At 37.2% G+C, this 15,608-nt stretch overlaps 1 protein-coding gene across 1 annotated transcript in view; it reads right to left on the bottom strand.

Annotated features, from left to right (window-relative positions):
- The window catches only part of DAPK1 (death associated protein kinase 1), an 86,412-nt gene that overhangs the window by 13,408 nt on the left and 57,396 nt on the right, over positions 1–15,608 (bottom strand). Inside the window, exons 10-19 of the mRNA XM_084225162.1 lie at positions 15,447–15,536; positions 14,967–15,059; positions 13,278–13,397; positions 12,089–12,187; positions 11,179–11,277; positions 9,940–10,038; positions 8,219–8,416; positions 7,030–7,227; positions 4,417–4,515; positions 1,628–1,705 (exon numbers count right to left, since the gene is read on the bottom strand). Of these exons, the coding sequence (XP_084081288.1) occupies positions 1,628–1,705; positions 4,417–4,515; positions 7,030–7,227; positions 8,219–8,416; positions 9,940–10,038; positions 11,179–11,277; positions 12,089–12,187; positions 13,278–13,397; positions 14,967–15,059; positions 15,447–15,536 (1,173 nt within the window). The remainder of the gene's footprint in view (positions 1–1,627; positions 1,706–4,416; positions 4,516–7,029; positions 7,228–8,218; positions 8,417–9,939; positions 10,039–11,178; positions 11,278–12,088; positions 12,188–13,277; positions 13,398–14,966; positions 15,060–15,446; positions 15,537–15,608) is intronic.

Below are 15,608 nucleotides of genomic sequence, written 5' to 3'. Positions count from 1 at the left end.
ACTCAATGTGCATTTCTTCTTTTCTTTACATTAACTTTTTCAGTGCTTCTCATGTTTGGGTGAATTTCAAGGAAACAGGGAGGAAGCAGGAAAGTGTGAGGACAAAGGAACTAAGTTAATCTTCCCTTTCTTCATTCCCCCATTTGGAGTTGAAAGAGAGGTTTTGTTGTTCTGCATTTGCACCTTATTTACATTTAGGATGAGCCTCCCTGAATTGTAAGCATGCAGCAACTGAGCTGAGAAATTTGACAGAAACAGTAGTGCATACAAGTTTGTTCCTTCCTCACCAGCAGGCATTTATTTAGTAAGTTTGTCACAGTGCAAACACTGCACTGTTACAGCTAATACTGAATCCTCCACAAGAGCCCATATGATAGTAGGTTCTTCACATAGAGTCTGTAATAGAGGCAAAATACTTCACAGGCACCAAAAATAAGTGTAAGGTTTGCTCTGTACTAGATGATACTGACCATTTTAAGTAGTACTACAATATTTTCAGTGGTTAAATATAATTTGTTAATTTCAATTGATCAGATTCTCTGTTACAAAGTATAATGCATTTTCCCCACTTATATAAAGTCAGGCCTTCAGGGATGTTATGTTCTACAATCAAGAAGAGACTTATTAGTTTACTAACATTTCTTTCAAAAGAGATCTATCTGAACTTCTTCCTTTGTTCTAGGTCAATTTGTATTATTTTCATACTTACATTATGAATAAATCATTAATTTACCTGCCTGCATGCAGACACAAATAAGAGCTTGGTGTGGGGATGTAACTATGCAAAATGAAACCTATTACGACAAACTTTACCAAAGCTGTCATTGCAAAGGAAGTCTGAACTTTGCACTTTCTCACATCTTCACACACATGGTTTACAATCCTAGGAAGTACAAATTTGCTGGCAGGCCTAAAGGACATGGTTCTACTTCTACCTTGGCAATACATGATGTGCACCATCTTCTATTAGCAATAGAAATGGTCATTTATTTCAGTTTCTCCAAACATAGACTCGTCACTGTAATTATAACAGGATTATTTTAATTGGTCTCATTCTTGCCTGTAATCTCCAGGCAAGTAGGCTCTGGAACCTTCCCAGCATGAGTGATGCTGCCTATCTGACTAATCAATATGTATCAGATGTGTCAGACATGCTGCCTTACAACAAGCCCAGATCATCTTTTTGTTCTAGTTAGCAAGACATTTGTATATACTGAAACTGCAGAATTAAAAGATGACATTGAGAACTTACGCAACTATTTCATATGGTACTGGTATTTTTGTAAGGGGCACAAACCTCCCATCCTTCATAACCTTTATCTAAGTGAAATGGTGATGCTGATAAGTCATCCTGGGGATGTGCTAATTCTTCAGAGCTTATTTTCTACTAAATACCTTAGATGCTTCCCTAGGCACTGTCAGACACTGATAGATAGAAATCAGTGGTGCATCCTTGCTTAGCCAGCTTCTTGAATACGTACACACTCGCTTTAATTGAGGGCATAATTTCAAATTAAAAATATAAAAAGGAGAAAGAAAATAAATACGGCATTGCAGCAAGGAATTTCACAACAGCTTTTAGAATGGCTTTGATGAAAACCTCACTTAAAATTCTTGTATTCCCAACCTTTTTAAGTCTTGCAAGCAGACTGGCTACATGTTCATGCTGCTCTGCTCTGGCCAGATCTTCTGCTGTTTTCCCATCCTGTTAAAACACAAATTATTAGCAGCAGTTTCTTAATTTTTCTTTTACAAATGGGCATCTGGATGTCAGTGTAACAAGATGCTTTGAATTCAGAGTCTGAGAGCAAAGTCAACACTCCTCCCCCTGAATTCCATCTCTCTTCTCACCAATTAGAGGGTGATAGCGATTTCTAGATATTGCCCACTGAATAGATTTAAAAGGTCACAAAGAAGGGATACATCAGCATATTGACTCACATGAATAACAGGTGAATGTTTGTTTACCAGCGGATAAAGACTGACAGTGGCATATTAGCCACTGGAGGATTCCAGAAAGCAAGAAACTCGTAAGGGATGCAGTTTATATTGCATCAGCAAATTTAAAAGGAGAAGCAAAGCTGCCTTCAGTATTCTGCTCCTGCCATTTAGTTACCTATGCTTCACAGATCTGCAGTTTAATATTAAAAAGACTAAAAGAAAAATTGCCCCCTACTTTGATTCTTACAGCTATCTTATGCTATTCTATTGTTTTAAATTTTGGTAAGAGGTAATTTAGGAGTACTTTGCTTATTTCACTATCTCAGATAAGAGAATTAGAAAATACATTCACAAGCAAAATAGCAAGTTATTTTCCTAGGCAAGCTTTCCTGAAAAGCGCAGAGTATCTACACACTGGTATAGCAATAAGTAAGCAAAACTGACATATAAAAAGGGCTTGGTTACAGGATCCATGAAAGCAAATTTCATTGCAATCGCTGACTGGCTCCCTATATTGCAAATCAGACAGCCTGCAAGAGCTGATCCTGAGTTCAAATTGCATTTGCAAGCCTCTGCATCCAAAATTTTTAATCACTCTGACAATTTTAAAGTCAGTTTAGAACTTCCATGAGGAGAATCCAGCAATAAAGTGCCAGTTAACATGTGAGCACAACAGATGTTTTGGGGCAATTTTCAAACATTTAAAATTACTGTATACTCCAGGAGGGGAAGGTTTTCTAAGGTCACTTAACACCATCCATGCAATCAAATTAAAAATAGAGTAGTTCCAAGGTGGGCTTTAACCCAGAAAGAAGGCAAGGAATTCATAACACAGCCCAGTTGCTTAATGGTGTTGGAAAAGTTAGCTTCTCAGGAATGGCATACTGAGAGAAAAAAAAAAGGCCATTAATTCTACTGCACTGGCTCAAAAAGAGCTGTTAATAAGGTTTTCAGAACAGTTTAACAGCCTTCTAGCAAACCAATGCAAAGCTGAAATATTAAAATCACAACATTCAAGTTCCTTTGGTCCTCTCCTCCTTTGTCCTTCTCTCTGCCACCACGCTGCTGGAATAATGGATGGTTACATATATTCAGTGTGCTGCTCCTGCTAGATTTAGTATCAGCACTATTAATTTTGTTATGTCCTTCAAACTGACCTAAACTGAAAGAGACAAAATGTACTTTTGTCTTGGAAGGACAGTGTCCACACAGGCAATTATACCAACACAGCTGTCATGACATAAATGAAGTGCAACAGCTCAAGAATTCCCCCATCACCCTTTTATTTTACCTCATCTCTACAGTATGTAGTAGTGCAAATACATATACACAATGGGATGTAACAAACAAACAAAAAAGACAAAAACAGATGACAAAGAAAATCTGTAGAGCATCCTACCAAGTCCACTGCATGCACATTTCATTATTATTAATAGGGGACATGGAAATATACAATCCAATAGTTATCAAAAAGTAATTATTACGTCCTCAACTTGTTTAAGCCACAATTCCAAGTTTATTGGCATTCTCTTCCTACATAAGATCTGTGCTTAAAAGAAAAAACTGCATTGCTACATTTAAAGGAAAAAACCCACAAAAATTAGTATTTTCTACCAAATGAGTAAAGCAGATTATATAGAAGTGTTCTTTTTTTCCCCCCTTCATTTCAGCCGTCTCAGGAAAAATTTGTTAGGAAAAGAACTCTGAAAAATGTGGACTCAACTAAAATCTAATGACAACATGTCTTCTTCATACAGAGCAGTAGTTATTTCTAAGCAGAATACACTATTTACAGTGAGCAGCAATGTACAATGATCCATTGCATCCGAGTACAAAACATGGTTAGTTTGTTCAAAGCACACATAATGGTGTGGGTGATGTCTATAATTTACCATGCATATGACGAAGGACACTGCATTCCTGCTGGGGATATGTCATGAGGAGGATGTTTCTCACCTTACTGAGAATGAAAAATGCCTTTTGTTTTACTAACGGAAGCAGTGGTGCTGGCTGATCTGACATGAATGATTTTGTTTACAAGGATACTCTCACGCTAGATCACTCATCCATGCAACCACACATCTCCCACCATAAAATTAGAACTTTGCAGCCCCCTCAAAGCAAGAAAAGTATTTAAGATACATACAATGCATTTGTATGTTTCTCAAATGTGAAATGACGTACATCTTAATGAAGTGACTCAAAACTTATAGAAAACACAATGACACAAGTAATTCTTAGATGAAGAAATTATTAGGTGTAGACAAAGTGGTAGCTGTACTGTACCATAACCAGCTCCAAATTAATTTGCAAGAAGGGAACAAGTAGATAAGAGAGATAGAACAAATCCCACTCCTGCTGTATAACATACATTTTTTTTAAATTTCAAAATGTGATGTCCTTCTCCTACACCTGTCTATGAGCACTCTTTCAGGTATCATGCATAAAAGCAGAACAGCATCTCTCAATACTTACAGAGGTTAATGCTTCAACATTGGCACCGGTCAGGCAAAGGAACCGGACAACATCAAGAATTCCATTGTTTGCTGCCAGGTGCAAAGGTGTTCTTCCATACTAACATGAGGAAAGAAGTGTCACTACATCAGTCAAAGAACTTAGCTTCAAATTTTATGTGTAATAATCAGGCGTATTACACAATTATACATACTGATTCACAGGATGGGTTTTGCAAAATCAGCAAGAAAAAGTACTTTTGATTGCAGCTTAAGCACAACTGCCAAAAGTGCAATTAAAAACAAAGGCTGGGTGACTATGTAAAAAATGGGGAAACAATTTTCTAGCTAAATCCCTCACAGCTGTGGAGGAATCCTTTAGAGGTTTTTTTGAGGTTTTTTTGGCTATATTTGATAATGTATCTTAATTCCAGAAAATTTAATTGCCTTTTTACTTAATTAAATATGAACAACCTAAACAACACTAATTCCACAACCTTTAGAACTCTGGGTTCTACTTCAACCCAAGTGCTACTAAAGCTTAAATATCTCCCCCTTTTACCCAAAGATATAAAAGGAATGAATGAAAGGAGTCAGCATGAAATAATATATTTTTTTCCGTGAAGAGGGAAAGTACTGTAAAGTATTGCTTATCCAATTTTTTCTTTTTTCCATGAATCTCTTAACTGACAACAGGTCCTCATGACACCCACTTCTGGTTTTGCATGTTCAGAGCTACTGTTACAAAAACTACCATTTATTCTCTGCTGGTAGCCTACTATTACTTCACATTTTTATGCTTTCAATGCTGCTCTTCCTGTCTACAACCAGAAACAAACCCATAACATTTACTGAAAGAAGTATTTGAGAGCAAAGCCAGCTTTCTGACAACTGGAATCTGAAAAGATGCTCAGTTCCTCCAGATCCTGCAGCTCAACTCAAGCAGCATCCTGCTTGTATTACAGTGTGTCCTGAGAGACCAGGGCAGTGATTGTCCCCCCGTGCTCAGCACTGGTCAGGCCACACCAGACTCTGATATTACAGTTATTTTTCAGCCTAAATGCTTCTGTGATTCTGTGATTCTAAATGCATGTGATGCTCTGCTGTACTGAATCTCTGAAAGAAACTAACAGCGTCTTCAATCTGTATTTACATACATGTGGGGCAAAGCCAAATGTTTGGGCCAAGGACAGAAGTTCATTTTGTTAATGCCCTGTTAATACAGGGTTTTCTTGTGAAGAGGGGAAGTAGAAATTAATATTCTCTATTTAATAACATTCAAACTCCCCATTTCAAATAAAGGGCACTTAAAAAATCTGGCCAGAATACATTACTCTTAAAAGAATAAGAGCTGAAGAATAACTACAACCACAGCTTCTGTAGCCATGATCTCACAGCCACTGAACATTTGAGGGCTAATTATTTTTTCCACAGCATGCCAGGGTTGATCCCAGCTCAGCACTCTCCATTAGCAAATGGGACAAGAGCCTCGTGGTCCATTAACTCAACTTCTCTAAAATGTGCTCTTATCTGTGGATCTGGATTTAATTGCCTAGTCAATCAGATCTGAGCTGAGAAGCTGAGACGGGGGAGCTCATTGTTTTAAATTTTTTCATTAGACAGCTGATGATTTTAATTGTTGAAACCAAAAGTGATTGCATGGACAATCCTCAAAAAACCCCAATAATTTTCTTTGGCTATTATCTGGCCAATACAATGTAAGTGCTTCAGTGATAAATAGAAGTGTTAACTGGCAAAGTATTATTGCTAGAGTATGTACTTTTCCAGGAAAAAACACAAAGAAGCTAAAATACCTGAAACAAAGAAATTGCAGATAGCAACATAAAGATTCCTATAAGTAACTTTTAAACTTTGTAGCACATATAAAATTTAAATAGGGCAGACAAAAAAATTCAGAGCTAAATATCAAGCCATAAGCACCACAGCCTCTCAGCAGAGTTCAGTGGCTGAACTTAACCTATTCAAACTATATAAAGAAAGTTTCCTGAAACGGCTCACTTTTCCCTTAAAGACATCCAGGATAAAAGACATAATATAAATCTGTAAAGCATTTATTTTCCCATACACTGCAGCACGAGCACAACGGAAGCAACATAAAAGGCACTAGTGTCTTGAAATTAAGGGGCAGGTAATGAAATATTCTTTTCGGAACCAACTACAGATTGTTTGCATTTTTAGCTGGCATTAATCTACCAATAACCATTGCAATCACCATTTTTAGAGTTACAACATTGTAGCAGAAAACATACCACTCTTCAATTCTGTGTATAACTCAATGTTACATATGAAACCAAAGCCAGCTGTAATGCATTCCGTCTGTTCTTTAGCACTAGATGTAATCTGCATAACACAAAGCTAAATGGCTCAGGAAGAAGGTTGGCAAAACAATGACAATTCACCTGAATTTTTTCTTTATGGATATTTAATGACCTACTCAACTGAAATGAACTTTGGTAGATTTGTCAGATGAGTCATTTAATACTTTGCATTTGGCCACTTTCAGGGACAGAAGAATTAAGGAAAAGACTTCTTTATATCAGAGAACTTGAAAAGGTCACCTAATGCAACAGGTGAGCTAATAAACAGTGTAGTTCAGCATCCATATTCCATTTACCTTATTGGTGACATCCAAACTGCAACTTGCTTCACAGAGTGCCATCACAATAGGCACATTCCCATCTTTGCAGGCCACATGTAAGGGAGTGTTGCCATGTCTGTCTTGGAAATCTACAAAACATCCTTGACTGATGAGAGTTTTAACTACTTCTATTTGACATCTTCTTACAGCAAGATGCAGGGCTATATGACCATCCTGAAATAAAGAGACAGCTAGTAAGTGAGATCAAATAATACTAATAACCAAAACATTTAGTAAAGTCACAACCATCTCAAGTAACAGGGTGCATCTCCTTGCCTCAAGAATCACAGTGGTTTTCAATTTGAGGGTGGAGGCAGGGAGATGCACCATATCTGTCTAAATAAATAAGCCATGAGATGAAAGAAAATTTCTGTTAGGCCACTGGTCTTTGCAGTGGAACGGATGAAATACAAATGCAGATTCTCTTCTAACAGCTTTCCTCGGAGGGAGGAGAGTCACCAACAGTAACAGCCAGCTGAATATTGTAAACTCCAGTGTTTACTAGACAGAAGTTAGTGAGGCAAAAGTCATGCAATCTGCCTTCTGATCAGTAACTTTAAAGACAGAGCTTTCTGTCTGTGGAACAACTCAAAGAGACAAGGTAACCAGAAAACACAATTTAATTCCTTTAGAAGTGAAAACTTTCTTCTGAACTGACTTTAATAACTATTTATTTAACATTACTAATAAAGGTAGCTAAAAGGACAGCCGTACAAAAAATATGAGCAATTAAATTCCAAATTTATTTATTTGGATTACATAATGAAAGACAAAAATTGATTCTGAAACAAATACAGTCATATTTTTAAATAGTTGTTATTGGAAATGGATATGATTTATCCAACCTATAGTAATCAAAGGCCAACAGCAAATCCATCTTTTTCTCTGAAGTTAACAGTTTGTTGCCAATTACAGAATCTAATGTTCCTGCAATTTTTCAAAGAGTGCTCCTCATGAGGTGATAAATGATAAGGAAATGATAGATCAGCAAAAGCCCCATCATGGAATAATCATGATCAATGGACAACTGTAAAGAATACTTCAGCCATCAATAGGCCCTGTGTGAACTGCCACAAAAATTCACATAGTGGAAAAAATGCTGACTGGCAGCACTCAAATGAAACAATTGAGAGACACAGCCCTGTGATCTCCAGACATAACTAACCTTGTCTGTTGCGTGAAGGTCAGCCCTGTGTTCTGCCAAGCATTCCACAATATCATGGTAGCCCCTAGCAGAAGCTGTCAGGAGCGGGGTCTCCCCTTCTTTGTTTTTAATGTTCACATTGCAACCTGCTTCACAGAGTGCTTTGGCAACAGAGTAGTAGCCGTGCCAAGCAGCGCAGTGCAGTGGGGTTTCTTCTTCCTATCAACATCGAAAATCAAGAAACAGTACTGAACCAAACTTCAGGAAGAACAGCATCGAAAATCAAGAAACAGTACTGAACCAAACTTCAGGAAGAACAGCATTGAAAATCAAGAAACAGTACTGAACCAAACTCCAGGAAGAACAGCATTGAAAATCAAGAAACAGTACTGAACCAAACTCCAGGAAGAACAACTCCCCAGCTTAAAAATACAAAAAGATGGTATGAAAAAGACAGTCTACTAAGTAAGTCCTATAAAAAGATGTTGCAATTTCTAATGCTGACATTCTAACACCAAAAATAACTTCAGCTGACATAAAAGTGATTATGGTACCTTGTATGTCAGCAATACTAGTTTAAATCTATCCTTGCTCCTGAGGCTGTGTTGGTTCTCTCACTTGTAAACAGACCCTTGTTCACAAACAGCTTCTGCATCCTGTGTGCTGTGACTAATCAGTGTCTACAATAGATTGATCACCACAAAGATGCAAATCCCACAAGACCTGCAGCTTGAGGCAGGTCACTCTGCTTGCCATGTTGAGAAAGCACATCCCAATGTTCTAGGAGCAAAGATACTTAAAAACCCAAGTCCTTTAAAGACACATCACAACATGCCTTTGAAACTGTCTGCATTTGGAGTTCAGTTCTGAATGAAGTACTAATTTGCTTTTTGCTTGAACCCAGGAAATTTCAATATATTCAACTTCAATTCATTGTATGTCAGAGCAGTTACATGGAACACCATTAAAAACCTCAAATGTTTGACAAAAATATACTGAAAGCAGCCTACTGAAAAAGCAGGGAGAATTAAAACCCACTAACAGTTCTATCAAATTCTAAGAAATGGGTTAGCCTTTCTGTACCTGGCAAATATCAAAAAAAAGACAATTGAGGCTGATAATAGCAGAAGACTTGGACTGTATTCAAGGTTTCTGTAAAAATCTGTGTGTGAAGAAAAAGACAAAGACCATATTCTGTCCTCCCTAAGCCTAGGGCTTCTTAAACAATGAAAAGGAAGTCCTGGAGGATGCAGCACTTGGAGAGGCTTGTGGAACTCACACACACAGCGTCAAATGGATTTTATTTTTCTATTATGCCTTTTCTTCCTTGTTTTCTTGCAAGAGTTCAGACCTCTAAAGAAACCCTCCTCTCATTTTCAAAAATTAGTCCTTGACACTGCAGAAAAATCCTATGGGTTCTAAAACCAAGCAGAATTCAAGGCAAAATTTAATAAAAATCTTTAGCTGAACTCAAAGAGTACACACCACCACCCACACCTTCACAGAGTTGTTTCTCTGTGAAGATTTCATTTTTGAAAAAACCTGTGTTTTATAGCACTCGTTGGTTCTCTCAGTTTTTTCACATAATCTTTATCTATTTATTAAGAGCTACCAAAACTTCCATAATTCTGGTTTGCAAACATGCCAGAGGCTTGTTTGCAAACCAGAGACTTGAAGTTTTGACCACTTATATAAAGCCTTATTTGTTGAAAAAAAAAATGCAGACAGTGTTCACGACTCACCTTGTCTTGAAAGTTTGGATTGGACCCAATGCTACAGAGAAACTGAACCACATCCACATGCCCATACCGAGCAGCCACGTGGAGAGCGGTCTCCCCAGACTGCAATCAAAGGAGAACATGCCAGTGTAATTCCCTGTGTCACACCGTGGTCTACACTGCCTGCACACCGTGTACAGCCTGAATGTCCTGAATCCTGCACGAGACACTCCTCCCTCTCCCTCGCCCAGCCATCAGCAGAGCTCACTAGCTGGCTGTACGTGACAGACACACCACCCCCTGGCAGGTAGGCTATTTCTTCAAAGGCTTTCTTTTCCCAGAACTTATTTTTACACTTTATTTGTTCCAGATCACAGACACGATGGGATTTCTGAGCAATATGAGGAGGAAGCTGTGTGTGCAATTGTGTTGAAACAGATGTCCCATTTCTATTCATGATATTTCCATATGCTCCCCCCTGCCCTGTTTATTCAAAGGTAAGGAGCTGGCCTAACACATTTGTATAGCCTAGTACATTTTGCTCACTATGTCTAACTATTTGCAACACTTTCTTTTTGAAATTATATAGAACAGAAACTGTATTTTTATTAAGAAAGCAACCTCTTTCCTAGTAGCCTTATCAGGAGTCAAACAACAATTTTCCTAATTTACCTTGCCTTGGTTCCCGTAACAAAGTAAACTGTGTTTGACAAGTATAATTTCGTCTGTCCTGGAGCTTTGGCTAGTATAAAATCATCGCTATGGTATGAAAATTTAACAGCAACTAGTTTCTAGGGCATATGTTGCTCAAATAACACTGCCAAAGACAAGGTAAGTGCTCATCAGCTATAAATTGTTAGGCTTCCTTATACTCAACTTAATAGCAGTCAAATTTACTTGTCAGACAAAAGTGATTTTCAATCAAGAGGAATGAAAAACCAAATCACGATTTCACTCTGAGTTCCAATGAGAAATCAAGTCTTCAAGTGAAAATTAATTTAGGTTTGTACTTCCCCACCTACCCACCATGTACTCACCACATTTAACATGCACACTTGGCTAACATTTGTCAGAAAAATAATCAGTACATCCAGCTACTTTAAAGCTCTGTTATCACAGCCCTATATGTCAACTTAGATAGAGCCAATTAAATTCTTGGAATTATGGCACAGCTGAAAACCATTTCAATTGAAAGATCTCTCTCTTTGCTAAGATAAAGTTATAGGAAAAGACCCTCTGCGTAAAAATTGAGTTATTTCTTACTTTATCCTTAACATCCAAAGGGCATTCATTATCATTGAGAAATTTCAGTGTTTCTACGTGTCCATGTCGAGAAGCCCAATAGATTGCATTAGATCCAGCCTGTCAAAAAAAGTTCATTTCAGATGTTATGGATCAAGTTAAAATCCTAATTCTAGATTTTCAGCTGAGGTACATGTGCACTTTGGTGTACACAGACACACTGAAAAGCTATTCAAGCTTATATGAACACATTTACTTTTTAAAAAAAATTCAAATTGATTTAACAGCACTACATACCAACAGTGACAACAAAAACCTCTCTATGCAAGGATGATTAACAGGATTACTAACTGTTTGCAAGGATAATCCTCTTCTCCCTTGTTAGGGAGCTCTTTCTAAAGAACAGTCATGAGATAAAAACCTTTCTTTGGCTTCCTTTACCATCTATCAGCTGGAGAGGTAGACAGTTCCTCAAGCTTGCTTTAAATGAATTGTTACAGCACACTGGGGAAAAAAGCTTATTGTAAAGCATATCCTCCATCAAATATGAATTTTAGCTGCTATATTCCCCATGGCTAAAATATTAATTTATCAATCTATATTAAATAAAGTTCCCCATTGTGTTTTAGGGAAATCACTAATTTGAGCTAATTGACATACAATTGAGGTGATTTTGTAAGCATGAACTACATTATAAGATTAGCATCATTCAAATTATTTCAGCTAAAAAAGTGATGAAAATCAGAGGATATGTATTAGTAACAAATGACACTGCTAAAAACTTGGTCTTATGTTTTTTGCTGTGGAAGGCAGAAAACAGGATCTACAGCTCAGAGTTTTTAATTTCCAATACCATTTGGTCTGAACCACTTGCCTCCTGCTAACTGTACTAAAAAACTTATAAAGAGCAGCTGAAAAGCAGAATCCCAACCTTATCTTGAACATCAATACGAGATCCACGCTTCAAAAGCAACTGAAGCATCTGAATGTTCCCACAGCCAGCAGCAATCAGTAGTGGAGGTGTTCCATGCTAACAATGAAATACAAGCAAGAATTATATTAATTAATTACTGAAGGATTAAGGAAACAGTGGAATAGAAGACATGCATTGAACAGCATTTCAGATTTCCACTTTTAACTTAAGTCTACAGGACATAGTGTACGGAAACAATTTATCCCTTTGTTCAAAAAAATTTATTGCGCAGCAATTGTCCATATTTTTGAGATGAATTCATGATATATCACACAGTACATTTATGCTTTTTAAATTAGGAATATCAATGTTAAGCTCTTACTATTAGCCTTGTTTGGCAAGAACATTCCCCTTTGCAATTTCTTTGCAGCTACCACGCCACCTCTGACACAAGCCATAGGCAACATCTAGGAAAGTGAAATGGGACCACACATTAAAACAAAAAAACCCCAGTGATTTCTTAAATGGTTCAAGATCCATTACAGTAAAATACATTTTATTTCTATACTGTTCTTCATATTTCTGAAAGTACTTTGTAATGAAGGTCACTATAACCATGCAAAAAAAGTATGACCTTGTCTTAAACCATTTAAGAAATCACTGTATATTTTGTTTCAATAAGCAGTCCCATTTCACTTTCCTAGATGTTGCTGATGCATTGAAATACTGTAGTGGACAAACAATTTCATTACTGAAAGTGAACACCACCCTCTAAAATGCTCACATAACCCACTTCTGCAGTTTGGAACTTCTGTTTTTCTAACAATGCTTTGCAAAGCCAGTTTTAGCAGTCTGGTTATTCTTAGATATTCTGCCATCTTCATTGCCCACAAGAAACAGCAACTGCCACCAAGAGTGAAGGCAGATATTTGATACACCACAGTTCCTGACCATAGATTTGAGTTACACTTTTGAAATGCCTAGGCAAAAAAACTTGGGCCCATTTGGGCTCCATTTTAATGTATCCTGAGAAGACTGAACACAAAGCACATGAAAATTTCTCCTAGAAAAAAGGCAGAACTTTTCCCCATTCCCTTGCCTTTTCATTTCAGGTGTTACATTTCTATTTTACAACCACACTGCTCTATTCAACAGGGTGGTAGCTAGTCCCCCACACACCTCACGCCTCAAAGCAGACCCACACTACCTTGTTGGGTTGATTGACATCGTAATTTGTCAGAGATCCCAGAAGGTGCTGTAATCCAGGAACATTGTCATCATTGATGGCATGAATAATAGCTTTCATCACAAAAGAATCTTCCTCATCCTTGCAATTAAATGTGAAAGAAGAAAAATTGTTATCTTTAAGAAAAAAATCCGTATCTAGCAGCTGCCAAGACATCAAAAAAATTTAAAACCTAAATTTTTTGAAACATTTTTTTGTAAAAGAGTGCTACAGCTACAAGTTGTAATCTTTCATGAAGCATATGGCTAGCATGTATGTTATTTGAAAACCCACACCAAACCCCCTGGCATGGTTTCTGATGAAGTGTACTTCCCTCTTCATCACACACAAACCTGTTAATTACTGAAATTTTACACAGGTTTCTTTAATTAGGAGTGGGTTTTTTTCCTCATAGGAAAAGTAGATGATAGATTTCAGTAGAAGCAATACTTGCATAAAATGAAATTATTCCATGCATACATGTGACGACTAAAAAACCCAAGAGGTGCATGAATACCAGCTGAAGTATCAGGTTTTGTGCCATCCACAAGAGAGGTGCTTTGGTCCAAGCTTTCATCTACTCAAATGGATCTGTTAAAAATCTAGAACCTAAGTAATAAGCCTAGATACCTCTGCAGGTGTAACTTTGTTTTTCTCCTCTGCACTAGAATTTCAAAGAGCTGAAATTCACAGAGCTCATTATTTGGATCGCTCTTACCTCCTCTCTCCTGAGGTTTCAGATTTTTTAGGACACTGACATTGGGCTATAATCCTTTCTGCTGGAACACAGGTGTGAAAAGCTGATCCAGTGATAAAAGGCATTCAGATAGCTGAAGTGGGGGGTGTGGTGGGTAGGAAAAGGAGAGCAAGAGGAGAACAAAGAGCACAGAAGCCGAAAAATAAGAGGAGAAAAAGTGGAAACATGAGCATGGAGTTGCACAGGAGGGACATGGGGAAGACAGCGTGCACGAAAAGGGCTTTGCAGAATTTCTGAAGTTTGATCCTATTATTGCAGAGAAAAGATGATATTCCCCAGCTCTAGATATATTAACACACATTCCTTGCTGATCACAGGGAATTTGTAAAGTGTGTATTAAAACTTGTAGAGTAAGCTAAGAAGAATGTTTTTGGATTTACAAGCATTTGTAATTACAAAACATACAGCAATTGCTCCTGACTGCAACTCTAGTCATATCTAATACTACAAACTGAATACTGGCCAGCTCTAAAGTTTCCTCCTTGAATAACTGCTCATTGTGACACTGCTGTCTAGCATTCATTGGATTTAAAACAATCTCAATGATTTTGAATATTTGGTAAAAAAAAGGAATATTATTTTAGTTTACAAAATGATGATGTAAATGATGACTAAAATTCAGATGACACCTTTTCACCATATAATTGTTACAAAAAAATACTTACAATTCAAGTTTCAAAACCAAGAAATGGATTTTTGACACCAGGTATCAGCCTCGACACCTTAAGTTAAATATCAAGGTTTCAAGACGCAGAAGATTAAACTATGGATAACTGACCTTTGTAACCTGAAAATCTATTTCTTCTTACTTATGAGATTAGTTAATTATGCAAATTTTCAATGGACTAATATTTCTGTTAGTTAGAATCCGGCAAACTTCACATGTGATAAAGCTGTTATAAGAGCACACTTACCAGAGTATCATCACTTCTAGCGACACTCATGCTACTTCTGGACAAGAAAGATCTTGATAATCTTTGGCACAAGGATATTAAGCGCACTGATTGCTTTATAAAAATAATAAGAAAAATAGTATATGTAAAAAAATTAGAACATTCTGATAGGAGGCTATTGCAGAGATTTTAAAGGACTTAGCAAAACAAACTGAAGTTTGACTTCAACACCCCATCTGCTTTTTATATTGAATTTGAAATCTTAACTTTTGTTATTTATAATTCAGCAGAAGCACAAGGCAAACAATCCACACACAAGCATTGGATGCAGATCAGTGACGAAGAGGTCTTCTCCCATACTACCATACTTAAGCACTTAATTTATTCCCATGTTTCTACTTCCTTCTTTTCCACTCCTAAATGTGCTGACTTTTCCCCGGAACTGGCAATTCTACTGCATTTGTATGTAACCAGCATTTGATGTGTTGTTGAATGACTTACTTTCCATTTTCGTCGTGCTGCAAACTTCTTGAATTTCTCCATATTCACTGCAGAAGCTTTTCTGCTGAGTGCTTGCTGAGTGTCTTTCGGCTGTGAGCAAAGGGAAAATAAAGATGTTCTAAAAAATTCCATAATTTCTGCATGCAAGTCTCTGTCCCTCTG

Source organism: Fringilla coelebs (assembly GCF_963513975.1).
Source record: "Fringilla coelebs genome assembly, chromosome: Z".
In the NCBI taxonomy this organism is placed as follows: domain Eukaryota; kingdom Metazoa; phylum Chordata; class Aves; order Passeriformes; family Fringillidae; genus Fringilla; species Fringilla coelebs.
Note: the sequence above shows the minus strand (reverse complement) of the source record. Positions and strands in the feature narration are given on the sequence as shown.